This window comes from Leuresthes tenuis, unplaced genomic scaffold, assembly GCF_036924035.1.
Source record: "Leuresthes tenuis unplaced genomic scaffold, fLeuTen1.0.hap1 SCAF_8, whole genome shotgun sequence".
Classification (NCBI taxonomy): Eukaryota; Metazoa; Chordata; class Actinopteri; order Atheriniformes; family Atherinopsidae; genus Leuresthes; species Leuresthes tenuis.
In genome coordinates, this window is record NW_027325362.1 from 11,983,841 (window position 1) to 11,997,013 (window position 13,173).

The 13,173-nt window shown below is 37.3% G+C and overlaps 1 protein-coding gene across 1 annotated transcript in view; it reads left to right on the plus strand.

Moving 5' to 3' along the window:
* The window catches only part of LOC140312954 (VPS10 domain-containing receptor SorCS1-like), a 50,920-nt gene that overhangs the window by 17,493 nt on the left and 20,254 nt on the right, over positions 1-13,173 (plus strand). Inside the window, exons 3-15 of the mRNA XM_072390856.1 lie at positions 383-482; positions 695-853; positions 2,221-2,294; positions 6,239-6,303; positions 6,784-6,902; positions 7,239-7,328; positions 7,823-8,002; positions 9,710-9,856; positions 11,252-11,354; positions 11,687-11,763; positions 12,411-12,502; positions 12,638-12,745; positions 12,877-12,994. Of these exons, the coding sequence (XP_072246957.1) occupies positions 383-482; positions 695-853; positions 2,221-2,294; positions 6,239-6,303; positions 6,784-6,902; positions 7,239-7,328; positions 7,823-8,002; positions 9,710-9,856; positions 11,252-11,354; positions 11,687-11,763; positions 12,411-12,502; positions 12,638-12,745; positions 12,877-12,994 (1,432 nt within the window). The remainder of the gene's footprint in view (positions 1-382; positions 483-694; positions 854-2,220; positions 2,295-6,238; positions 6,304-6,783; positions 6,903-7,238; positions 7,329-7,822; positions 8,003-9,709; positions 9,857-11,251; positions 11,355-11,686; positions 11,764-12,410; positions 12,503-12,637; positions 12,746-12,876; positions 12,995-13,173) is intronic.

The window sequence follows — 13,173 nt, forward strand, 5'->3', positions numbered from 1 at the left end:
TTTGATAAATAAATAGATTGATATATAAATAGTTTAGTAAATGAATAAATACTTTGGGGCACTTTCAAAAAGAAATAAAAATATTTCAGTGACAAGCTTTCGGACAATTCTGCTGTCCGAATCTCCATTTATCTAAACAGTCCTTATAAACGCATCAGTATCTCAACTGTTGCCTTTGCCACACAGAATCTTTCTTTCTTTTTTTTATTATTAAAAAAGTATCCATTCTTTTCAGAAATTGCTGCAGGCCTTCTGCTGTCGCAATTTTCTGCTTGCCTGACATCCCTAATTATACTATCAGCATCTTAATTAGCAGGAGTTCCCCTGTTCCCTTTTACTCTCCATTAAAACCTATTTACTTTACCCTGTAATTGAATTTTAGGTCAACTGATTATGGGACCACATATGAAAAGCTTAATGAGAAAGTCGGGACCAAAACCATACTGAGCTACTTATATGTGAGTCCAAACAACAAAAGGAAGGTAAGTTTCAGTTTGTATAGCATTCAAGAGAAATCTCTCTTGAATTGAATAAATCTTTCAGCATATTATCATTTTGACTACATAGCAGCCCTGCAGGAGCCTGCAATATGTGCCTATTGCAAGCTGTGCATTGAACAAGCACACTTAAGCCCTGTGGAATGGATGTTGTCAAAGTGGGCCACTGAATCCCCCATCTCTTTTTCTTGTCTCAGATAATGTTACTGACAGACCCAGAGGTGGAGAGCAGCCTGCTCATTAGTCTTGACGAGGGGGCGTCCTATCAGAAACACAGCTTAGCCTTTGATATCCTCAGTCTGCTTTTTCACCCTGAGCAGGAGGACTGGATCCTGGCTTACAGCCACGACCAAAAGGTAATGTGTAGGTTTCATATGGCATGGAAAAACTGAAAAAAAAAACCTGAAACGTGAAAGAACATTCTTATGAGAGCATAAGGGCTGATATGTATGCATATCACCGTAGGGGTAATATGTATGCTGCTTACTTATGCTTTTGTTCGCTTTCTTTTGATGCTCTGGTTGATTGTAGTCACTGAGCTCAAAGACAGACCCTCTTTGTAGAATTATACAAATATTATGTGCTGTCACAGTCCAAAGCATTAATTTTGATGAGAGCAGCTAACTTTGAGGACATGTGTGCAGACATCTGCCACTAAAGCCAAGGCAGAAGCACTGGATCACCTGCGCCCCTGAGCAAGCCATAAGGTCTGAATACAGACAGCTTTGAATGGATGTGTCCTAGAAAGCACAGGAGAAAGTTAACAAGGGAGACACACCTCAGACAACCCACAAGTTCACACACCCCCGCACACACATGCACCACTGTGAGCAAAAACACACATCCTCTGTTACCATGTGTGAAAACCTTGCTGTCTGCTTTACTCAACAGCTCAGAGATCAGACTCAGGCCTTTTCAGCCTCTTTATATTGGATGACTTGATTTTTTTTTATAGGAAGAAACAGTCAAGGTCTGAGGAGTAAAATAAATGGTACAGCCTCGAACATGAAAGCCAAGTTGAGAACCATCAATGGGCCAAAATAAAGATGCCTCAGTGAAGTTTGTCTGCCTGTCATTCTGTATGTCTTTGTATTTCAGCTGTTTTTCCTTTTATCGCTGCCAAAAAGAACTAAATAAATCTGAGCTTGGTTTCAGTTTAATTTATTGATTGTCTGTCATGTCCTTTAAAAGTTGAGAGTACTGAGATGAGTCAAAACGATGGTGCTGATCCTTGTAAAGCCGCTTGTAGAGCTTAAGATGCTTGCTGATCGATAAATGACAGAAGATGACAGGCCTTCAGAGTGTGCGGACACCAGTAGAATTACTTTATGGAGAAAAATGACACCAATGGTAAATGAAGAGTTTTATAATGTCTGTTAAAAATCCTGCTCAGTTATTGGAAGAACAAAGGTCTTTTATACAACATTCACAAACGATTAGGTTAGTTATTGTATGTTCAACTTTTTATTCAAAAAATCTGGGTTCAAATTATTACAACACTTGTGAAGCACAACACAGAGCTGAGGTTTTCTTCTGGCTGATGCATTTTTACAGAAGCCATGTACTCATGCCGATGTCACAAACTCCACAGACATAACAGCTCATTATAACAGTTGGGGACACATCTGGAAGTAATTCACTTGGATTTTGTGGTTTGGAAAAATTAATATTTTTACTGTACTTCATACTTGACTTGTTTGATTAATGCATTCTCATTCTTCAGCTCTATGTCTCCGTTGAGTTTGGGAGAAGATGGCAGCTTGTGCATGACAACGTCGTCCCCAACAGATTCTACTGGTGAGATCAATAGTCGGTCATACGGTAGAGAAATTGTGTTATATTTTTTATGAAATACAGTATGTAGATTAGGTTGTGTGTATTTTTGGCATTCTGCTCAGAATAGAAGAAGGCAAACGATCAGCCAGCAGCTCATTTAAAGTACAATGATTTGAACCCATTAACAGCTCTTATGTGTACTTTTAAGAAATGTTATCAGTTTATTATTCCTGTCAGGGTAAAAGGAATTAGTTACAGTTTACATTTTTTCCTCTTCTTATGATGCAAGTTTTCTTTTCTTTTTTCACACATGGCACTGAAAGATGCTTAAACCAATGCTTGATGTTTGCAGTTTCCTTATGAAATAATGTTGACACAGTGATGAGATATCACAGTGTGCAACAAATTGAGTCATATCCAAACATTATCAGTTTTTTTCATTACTTTTCTATGTAGCTTGATGTATAATACTCTGAATGAGGACTGAGGACATGGCAAAAAGCTTTCTGGTGTCTCCTTTGGGTGTTTTAGAGTTATTAGCTCACTGGAGTTCATGCAGGGATTATGGCCCAAGATAAATGTTAGATTTATAATAGGTTTTTATAGTTCTTGGCTACAAAATGCTTTTTTTATTTTACACTTTTCTTCTCCATATATATGACAAATAAAACCATGGATTGATCAAGAGTACTGGATTGACCTCCTGTAGAGCAGTGCAGGTGTTTTTGAAGTTTAGTCCTTGGAATACAATTATTAACGTAGAAATAATCTTTAGTAAGGGGAATGACTAAATACATTTGAGGTAAAAAAAAACAGACATGATGTTGTCTTTTTTTAATCAGTTGTTATATTGTATTATAATGGGAAATCTAGACACAGACTGAATGGTATACAGGAACTAAAGTAAAATTCTATGTTATAGATAGATAGATAGATAGATAGATAGATAGATAGATAGATAGATAGATAGATAGATAGATAGATAGATAGATAGATAGATAGATAGATAGATAGATAGATAGATAGATAGATAGATAGATAGATAGATAGATAGATATAACTTTCATCCCATCATGCACTGCTCAATTTGTTTTTAAAAAATACATAACAAACAAGATTTACAAAAACATGTTAACAGCCCCCCTCTCTGTGCTGACATACAGCAGCAGTATGTGTTAGTTATAGAGGAACACGCTGTAACATTGTGGGGCTTTATTTAAGAGCAAGGGCTGCAGTTCACTGATAGAATTGGATGAAGTATTTGACAGAAAGTCCATTAAAAGAGATGGAGCTGTGAGGCAATTACAGAGTGCTGAGGGTAGCAGGATGGGAGCTTTTTATATTATAGTTCAGACACAGTATGGAAAATGAGAAGAAACCCATCTTCTGTCACAACAGCTGCTATTAATACAACAAGTGGTCACTTCCATTGCTCAGCACTTAACAGCTGCCATGAAGAATCTCTGGTTCAAGTGAATGAAATGGCTAAGTGCATCTCACACAGAACGAGCAGTAAAGATCAGAAGACCTTCAGGACAGTGTCTATAGATTAGGTCATTGTATCATTACCCCAGGAGGAACAGTAAAGACCTCAGCAGCATCACTTCTTGTCACAAGAGCACAGAAAATTCTTAGCTTTTTTTGTGATAAATTGTACTCAGCTTCAGTGCATTGAAAAATGTTTAAAGACAGTGCTTACAGATAAACAGTCTATGGTTCCTATTGTAACTTGATCAAAACTTAGCTTTCTTAGATAAGTCTGATGCATTGCAAGATGATTATATGAAAGATAAAGAACCATATTCTGCTACACAAAAACAATCACTCTATTCTATTGTACTGTATGTCCTCGTCACTACCCGGTGTGAGTCGTTCGTGTCCACATAAATGGTCTATGGAATATTGGCTTTAGCTGTGAATTAAGATGCCTTTTATGGCTCTAATTGTGTTGTTAAGTGTTTTGGGGGTGGAGCTCAGCTATATTTATCTGCCTGCAATGCTTCACTGCACAATTATAGTAAGAGAAAGTGAGAAGGATTGCTGTTGGAGGGCTACAGTTGGAGGGCGACTGTTCAACTACAGACTAAACTGAAAGTGCAACACAAAGTCTGTCTACTTAGTTTATTGATTTTGTGTATTTAATTAACACATTGTGTACTCTTGTAATTTATATTTGGTGATGTATATGAACTGCTGCCACAGTGCAGCTTTAATTAAATTATGAATAAAGACAGAGATTATTCTTAGTGTTCCCTTGTGGGGCATCACCAGACTGTGAGTAGGTATGCTGCGCTTTTATTTGATCAGCGCAGATGACAGACCATCCTGCCATGAGCTGTTTCGGCTTGCAAGACTCACATCAGGCTGTAAAACACAGTTGGTCTTAATAGTTCTTAAACTCTTAATAGACTACTTTAAAAAGTGTTTGGCGCTATAGTTGAAATAAAGAATTCTTTCACATTCATTTAATTTAGTTTTCTGGTTTGATGGTGGCAGTGTACTTTTGTGGACTCATTCAACTTGAAAATTAAACTTTTTCCTTGGATAAGTTTAATTAATTTTCTTGTCACCAATTCATTTAAGCTGGTTCTGTTTTTTTTAATGTATTAGCTATTTTGAACTCAGCCTGGACTCACTGAAGACTAAAAATACTGCCAAATGTAACATCAACATTAAGACCGACGATGAAGTGTTGCAGTTGTGTCACTCCTCCACTGTCCCCCACTCCTACAAATGTGGATTTTTGTTGGTAACCAGTTGGGTGTTTTTTTTTCACCAAGACATTGAATTTATTCCATGGTCCTGATGTAGGTTCTAGTTTGGCACATAAGTTTAACCCATTATCTTTCACCTCGTAATGTGATGTTCAGATTGTTGTCATTTCACATATCTCTCAGAGCAGTGATTTTCTAAAACCCCATGATCCCTAAAATATGAAGTAAAGTATCATAAAGTTGCTACATTGTTATGGGACAAATCTTGTATAAGCCAATGTCCTAATAATTTATGATAATGAATATATGTAATTTAATAAAAAAAGAGAGATACTGTATGTGTTTCACGGTTTGCAATTTTTATTCAATATAATGACACATTTTACCCCCTTCTTTCTGACCCTAATTAGCTTGTCATTTAGCTTAAACACGGCATGTTTTATTTTTAAATGTGTTGCATTTTCAAATTCCTTCAATCTTACAAGCTGAGCATCCTAAAGCATATTTTACGTGACTCAAAAGCTAACTATATTTTGTTTTCTTTTGGTGCTCAGTCAACATGGCTTAGTAACACTTAAACCTAATGATATTGTTACTGGGAGTTAGTTTTATTAACAAGCTAACCGACGATGAGCAAATAAACAATTTAAGAACAATATGAAGAATAAAACTGTCCAGAAGAAACTATTTTTTGAGTGGGCTGTATTGGATAGTCATAACTCTGTTTCCTTATTAAGGGGTCAAAAGCCAGACTTGTTTTAAACCTTTGAATATGGTGTAATAATGATTATGATAATAACAATAAAGACTGAATGTGACATGATGGATGATAGGAAAGACCCCGGAGTCTAGACACTTGTGATGGGCTTCTTTTGAGGCTCCATCTTGTACAAGTGGAGAGGGTAGAGTTGTGGAGGAGGTGGTGTTCGCAAGGTGTGGTCTAGAAGGAGAATAACAGCAGAAATTAGATTTTAAAAGAATGGAAAAGAGATTGATTGGCTGAATGAGAGAAGAAACAGGAAGGCCATTATATCAAAGCAGTGGAATCAAAGTCAAAGGTCTGACATCATGAGAAAGACAGGAGTGGCAGAGAAGCGGTGGAAAAGCCCAATTGGGAAGAAAGTGTGGTTGAAACGGATCAGATCTTCCTTATTGGACTTTCGCCAAAGTTTCAATGATAATGATATACAACAGACTCTGGTGTTTAAGTGTAAATCTGATGTTCCTTAGATGTCTGTGATGATGTTTCAGGTCCAGACTGGGTTTGGACAAAGAACAAGGAATGATTCACCTGGAGATCAGTGTCTCGGATGGACGTGAGTTATCACATCATGTTACTCTATATAGTTGAGATCACACATCAAAAAAGTAATATTTGTTATAATCTGTTAACTTTAATATGATGGTGAGAAATTATTATCCATATAAAACTCTCCTCCCCACTTCAATAGGCTGTTTGGAGATTTATAATATGATTAAGTTAATTCATTTTTTGAGGCCTGAGATGTAATTTGGCTTTTTTTCTTGGCCAACATGAGGAAAGAGGGGGACTTCCATATGGTCTTGTGTGCCCCATCCCTGAAGAGACTGCTTCATTTGGCTGATGCTAACACACTGGGACAGCTCCCTCTACTTTATCTATTAGTGAGAATAGAGATGGGCCTCCAAAATCTTGCCTCTGTCTCACTTAATACCATGAGCATAAGCAGTGTGAAACCTTGATTGTAGACTACAGAGGGCTGTTTGTTTCTGTCTTTGTTGTATTCTTTATATATTTATTTCTTGCTTACCCACAGGGTCTCAGTACATAACTTGCAAGCTTCAGAATTGCTCTGATGGAAACAAAAGCAAGCCGTTCCCTGGATTTATCATCCCTAATTCCCTCGTGGTTCAGGATGAATACGTTTTCATCCAGGTGGGTTTTTATTGCAAAGCATGGCTTCATTAAAAGACAATTAAAAGCTGTAAAATCAATGTGTTCAGCTACATCTTAATGTACAGTCATGTTTTTCATTAACTAAAAAGGGCCATTATGCCAAGGAAGGAGGGGTGGAAATTAAATCACTGTTTTTATTACTACAACTGTACTCTGGCATAATATACAGCATCCTGATTAAAGGCAAACCCAGAGTATTGATGATGGTTTGAATTATTTCAACAAAATTTTCCTGGAATCCCTGTATTCAATAATGTTCATGAATTTTTACCTGAAATGTCATGTGTTTGGAATTGTCCTACATTTCTGTTGAAGGTGCCAGTAGGTGGCCAGTCTGTCCATTATGTCTCCTATAAAAGAAATGCTTTTTACCCAATGAAGCTTCCCAAATACACCATCCCTAAGGTAAGATAACTGTTAAACAAGCATTTTTTTTGTGGGATTTATCACAAGCACAGCAGGGTGACTTAGTAGTTTGAGAGTCAGTGTCATAACAGCAGGAGCGCTTTTGTGCCCGCAGAGTTATTTCGATAAATCTGTCAACGTGTCCATCCATCCATCCAGCCGTGTATATTGTGGAAATCTCCTTGAAAAGGACACATATCGCCTACCATGCTTCACTGTGAATAAAAGATTCAGTAAAATTAAATGAAGCCTGTCTTCATTTTTAGTGCTTAGCATGAAGCGCCTGAGGTCTAATTGCCTTGAATTCCAATTAAGTAATATTAGAAGTGACCAATCCCTAACTCATGTGTGTGGCTACTGTGTGATCACCACTATGAGAATCCACAATTTATTGTTTCATTCTTTAAATCTACTGTCAGAAACATAGTGGCTGATGAAATGATGAAATGACTAATCCACACAGGAGCATTCACTCATGAAATTCAAATATTTAGGACTTGCAGATAATCAGCACAGACGATAGCCAGGTGGTGGCAGCAATTCAGGACTGGAACCAGAATGATTCCTACAACCTGTACATGTCTGAGTCCAGAGGGCTGTTCCTCACACTGATTCTGGAGGATGTTGTGAGCAGTGGAGGTCCAGAGGACAATATCATGATAGACCTTTATGAGGTAGGCAGCAACTGTGCTGAGGGGGTTGGGCTGTCACATGATTAGATGTTTTACATGACTGATGTCTGTTGAGTGGAACCACCTCAAATCACTAACATGGTTTTACAACTGCAGCAACCTTTACGACAGTGTTCATGAATATTTACTGTCAATTCTCATCAGACTTGCTTATTGGAAGAAATGGAGCAAATCATTTGAGCACTGATCAGTCCAGTTGCACATGCTAGATTGTTTTCTATGATGCAGTTGTAATTTAGTATATTTTCACAGGAGCCTTGAAATTAGTCAGTTCGTTGTTAATATCCTGGCAGAAAACCTCGAGCTTCAATTTTGTCAACTAAGTAATCATTTTCATTTTTCATTAAGCAGACATGCTGAATATTTACCATCTCTGGTTTTCTAAATGAATTGCTTAGATTTGGCTGTCTTTTAAAATCCAAACAGTGTGATTTTCACCACTGTTGTTATTACTTTTGTCGTCCTTACTACCGTTCTCCACAAATCTTTTTATACATATGCACAAATTTATCTGTAGAAAAAATGGGTAATTTGCTGCAATATTCCAAACACAAAATTCAGTCGCATTTGTGAAGCTGACTGATCATTGCTTTAGTGTGCTGGCTTGATAATTGAAAATAGTCCCAGAATAGTATCCTCTTTAACTGAGCTACAGGTTTGTGTTCTTAAGATTCTATTTAGAATTTTCACATTTTTAGATAAATATTTCAGATTTATCAAACATGAAAACTATACTTACAGTACATTCAAATGTCTCATGCATTATGTCAACAGTTTATGAACATTTCTAATCACCTTAGCAGCGCATTTACTATAAGTCAGGACGCTAAAAGTAACATGCGGGTAGCGTGCAAACTATGAGTAGCACCATGCAAATGTAAATTCCTATTTTGTAAGTAACCTTGAGCAACTGAAAGCTGTTTTCTCCTGTGTTTTCCTTAAGAGTACCCTGTGCTCAGATGTTTTGAAAGTCTTCTCCATAATGGAACAGATGTTGACCCATTACATTCATGTTGCAGCATCTGAGTGTCTTTCTCTCTTAAGGGTTGCTTTTATTCTCTTTTTCATGTGGCATCTTTGTTGCACTTGAAAACATTTGGTCAGTTCAGTCTTCAGATAACGTACCTTACACATATAGTCACAATGCATGATAAACAGCAGATTTAACTTGTGTTTCCTGAACATATATCTGTGTTGACAGATCTACTATGAGGTTGCAAGGGCTGTACACGTAAACTTCACTCTGGATTATCCTCATCCTCAGCCGGGAGTGGAAGTATCATGTTGTTACAAACACATACCTAAGATAGCCACCAGCAGTGGCTGAGATGACCCCTGCACACCTTTGTGGTTTTAAAATGGTATTTTTTCTTTTGTCAAATGGAGGAGATTTGTCAAAATGGAGGCGAAATGGGAACTCAAGCGATAGCTATATGCAAGACTGAATGTCTGAACACAAGTACAAAGAAGAAGAAATATCTCAGGGCTGTGCCATATGTTGTTTTTTAGTCTGTGGAGTCCTACAGATGGTCTAAAATAGTGCTCCATGTCAGAAAAGCTATCACACTCAGACATCTCTTACTCTCTAAACTAGGGCCCCAGCTTTACTTGACTTTGAATAATTTACTTTTTTTTTTCCTCCCTTTTTTGTTTATTTGCCGTACCGCTCCCTGTCTCTCATGCTCGCAGGTTGCTGGGATTAAAGGGGTGTTCCTGTCAAATAAAGTTGTTGAGAACCAAGTGAAAACTTACATCACGTACAACAAGGGGAGAGACTGGCGTCTTCTTCAGGCTCCAGCAACTGATCTCCAGGGAAACCAGGTCTATTGTGAACAAGTAAGTGGGCCACTCACAAGCGATAGATGGGTTTTTTTGGATTTCCATTATCAGCTCTCAAAAATACTGCACTGAATGACACCATACTGTACCATGGTCAAAGACAGTGAATTCATCTGTTTCATAGCAACACAGTTCTGAATATGTCACTAACTTGCAGTTATGTTACCATTTAGTGAGAAGAAAGATGATATTCTAAATCATTTAAATTGTTCCTGACTTTTTAAGCCCTTTTCTATTCTAAAGTGAAACTTTTGTGAATTGCAGCAAGAAAAACTTTTAGAAATAAATACATATAAATAGCAAACCAGAAGTGCCAGATTTAGTCAGCAATTAAATTAAATTAACACGAAGCTCTTCTTATACAAGAAAATCTTAACCATCAGTGTTATGTAAACAAGCAATTTATTTCTACCTCAGAACAGGAAAGGTGCTAGGAAAATATCTCATAATTTAAACTGCCTTTTAATCTACCGCACACACACACATTCACAAGATGTCATCTCTACCATTGCATCTACAAAGTCTTTTAAGTCTGGTGCTTTAGCAATGCTCCACTGCCTCAAATTAATTCTGGAAGCTGTAGTAAAACCAACCATTAACTGAAATCCCATATTATGGCATATTTCAGTATGTGAAGTATATGTCAGGAAAGAAACCCAAGCAAAAGTTTTAATTCAGTTGAAACTTCAAGGTTGAAACTAATCACATTTCTTTTTCCATTTTACCCCTGTTGGTATGCTTCGTTTAGCTATTATTTTGCAAATATTATTAATTTATGTACACTCATCGGCTGCTTTATTTCAAAGCTAATGTGAAAGCTAATGCGATAGTTCTAGATAGTTCAATAGTTCTAGAAAATCAACCTTTTCACTGATGTTGTCAAACAAGTGATAATTCTTCAGTGTGTTTTTTACATCAAGCTCAGACAGTATTTCATTCCAAATTGTGATGCATGTGATGCTGGCTTTTGTGTGAAAACTTCAGACTTCAAAACCCAAGTTCTTTTAAAACAAATCAGTTATTTTTTTATTGCCACCGAACACCTTATACCTTTACCACAAATTATCTGCCAGTTTCCATGTTCCTCATACACATTTCTTTATCATAACTGTTTTAGTACTCCATGTCATAAAAGCTATCTCTCTCATACATCTCTACCTCTACCAACCAGGCCTTGGGCATACTTAAGTTTGAATAATTTACCGATTCCTCCATCATAACAGTTTTACTACTTCATATCAGAAAGGCTATCGCCGTCAGACATTCCTTCCTTGTGCAGATTTTTTCATCATGTTTTGAAATTCATTTCTGTTCTCAACATGAATTAGTTCCATAACCAGCTTTTATTTTTACATATTGGCTCCCACATCTAATCTCCTTGTTTTCTTGCAGCCACACTGTTCATTGCATTTACACCTTCATGTTTCGGAGAATCCATATGCCTCCGGAAACATTGTCAGCAAAGATTCAGCTCCAGGAATCATAGTAGCATCAGGTGAGATTTGATTTGCACTCACATCGACACATGTGTACAGTTGCTTACGTTTTTGCCTTAATTCTGGTCTTTGATCTATTCCCTTGGCGTTCTCATTTAGTTCTTTAGCTCAGTGACCAGCACTGTACTATACTTTTTGCAGCTTTTAACAATGTCACAAAGTGACATCTATCTCTCCTGCACTTCTGTTCCATGTCACCTCAGTGGAAAGAGTGACAACAACACTTTCTGTCTATAAATACAAAACTGATTTGGTAACTATTAAAGTGACACACTTGAAACAATTAAGAATACGGTTGAATTAGTTCTTTTCTACATTGCTTTGTATTCAGGTGTGGTTGGACCCGAGTTGACCAACACTAATGTCAGTATCTTCATCACATCTGATGCTGGAAACACCTGGAGAGAGGTAATGTAAAAAATGCTGGGCTTTGCTTGGGGATTCATTTTGTGATATGTTTTCTAATTTACAATTCAGACATCTCAAAGCCAGTACATTTGGAATGCATTTCTTTTTCTGAGTACATTTGTGTTTTCTTTAAAATCCTTTTATTCATTCAACAAAATAGATAGCTTCTGTGATAAATGCTGTCATTACCTTGAACTCATTCAATTTTATACAGACAAAATCTTGAATGTATCATTTTAGTCAGGCTTTATTTGAATAAGAAACAAGAGAACACAACTAGTATTCATTGCATATACTGTCGGCTTTCATTCCTCCCTTTTCAGTTGTGGCTGCCGCAGTCACATTTGCAAAGAAATAAAGCTGTGAGGTTTGACAGTCAGCCTCGTGCATTCTGATCTTTAAAACAAACAAAGCAAAGAGAGCATACAGATTTTTGCTTATGGCTTAAGGCTCCAGAAATCAGCAAAGAGAGCAATACTTGCTTGACACTTATGTTTCTTCACACAGCTGAGACTCTTCTGAATACAATAGTACTTGATTTATTGTTAGGTGAAAGCGTGCACGGTCCCTATATTATCACCATTGTGTGCTTTATGTAGACTTACGTTCTCCATGCTGTGCTAAAGCAAAGCTGGTTGTGTGTGCAGATTTTTCAGGAGGAATACAGTGTGTTTTTCCTGAATCAAGGAGGATCTCTCGTGGCCATCCGACACACACCTTTGCCAATTAGGCACATTTGGTAAGGCTCTCTAAGGATGTCCTGCATCTTTTTAGAGACTGTACTCAATCTTAATAACAAGCAGTCAGACTGCTCACCAGCGGAGACTTTTCTTACTGACTTTAACTCCATTTGTGGTGGGTCTATCTCCCCTAGGCTGAGTTTTGATGAGGGCAGAAACTGGGACAAATATAGCTTCACCTCCTCTCCACTCTATGTTGATGGAGTACTTGGGGAGCCTGGAGAGGACATCCTCATAATGACGTAAGATATGAAAGCATCATGAAAATATGATGTGTTTCCAGAGTGTTAGTTGCTGCGCTGTCTAAATATATATTACCCCAATGAAGATTCTGCCCCATATACTGCCTTGCTTCCCTGTTTTGTTTGTGCAGGATATTTGGCCATTTCAGTCATCGATCTGAGTGGCAACTTGTCAAGATTGACTTCCGCTCCATTTTCCAAGAATGGTGCACTCCTGAAGACTATCTGACATGGCAGTTACACAATGAGGTATTGAAATATTTGCATTATGTCAGTGTAAGAGTACATCTGTTGGTAGTAGCACGCTGATTCCAGAATATTTCACATGGCATTCTACTCTGCTTCTGCGTTGCTAAATCCCCTTAGCTTATAGGAAACAACATACACTAATATAGCAAGTTAGAAACTAAAAACAAAAGGTTTTTTGA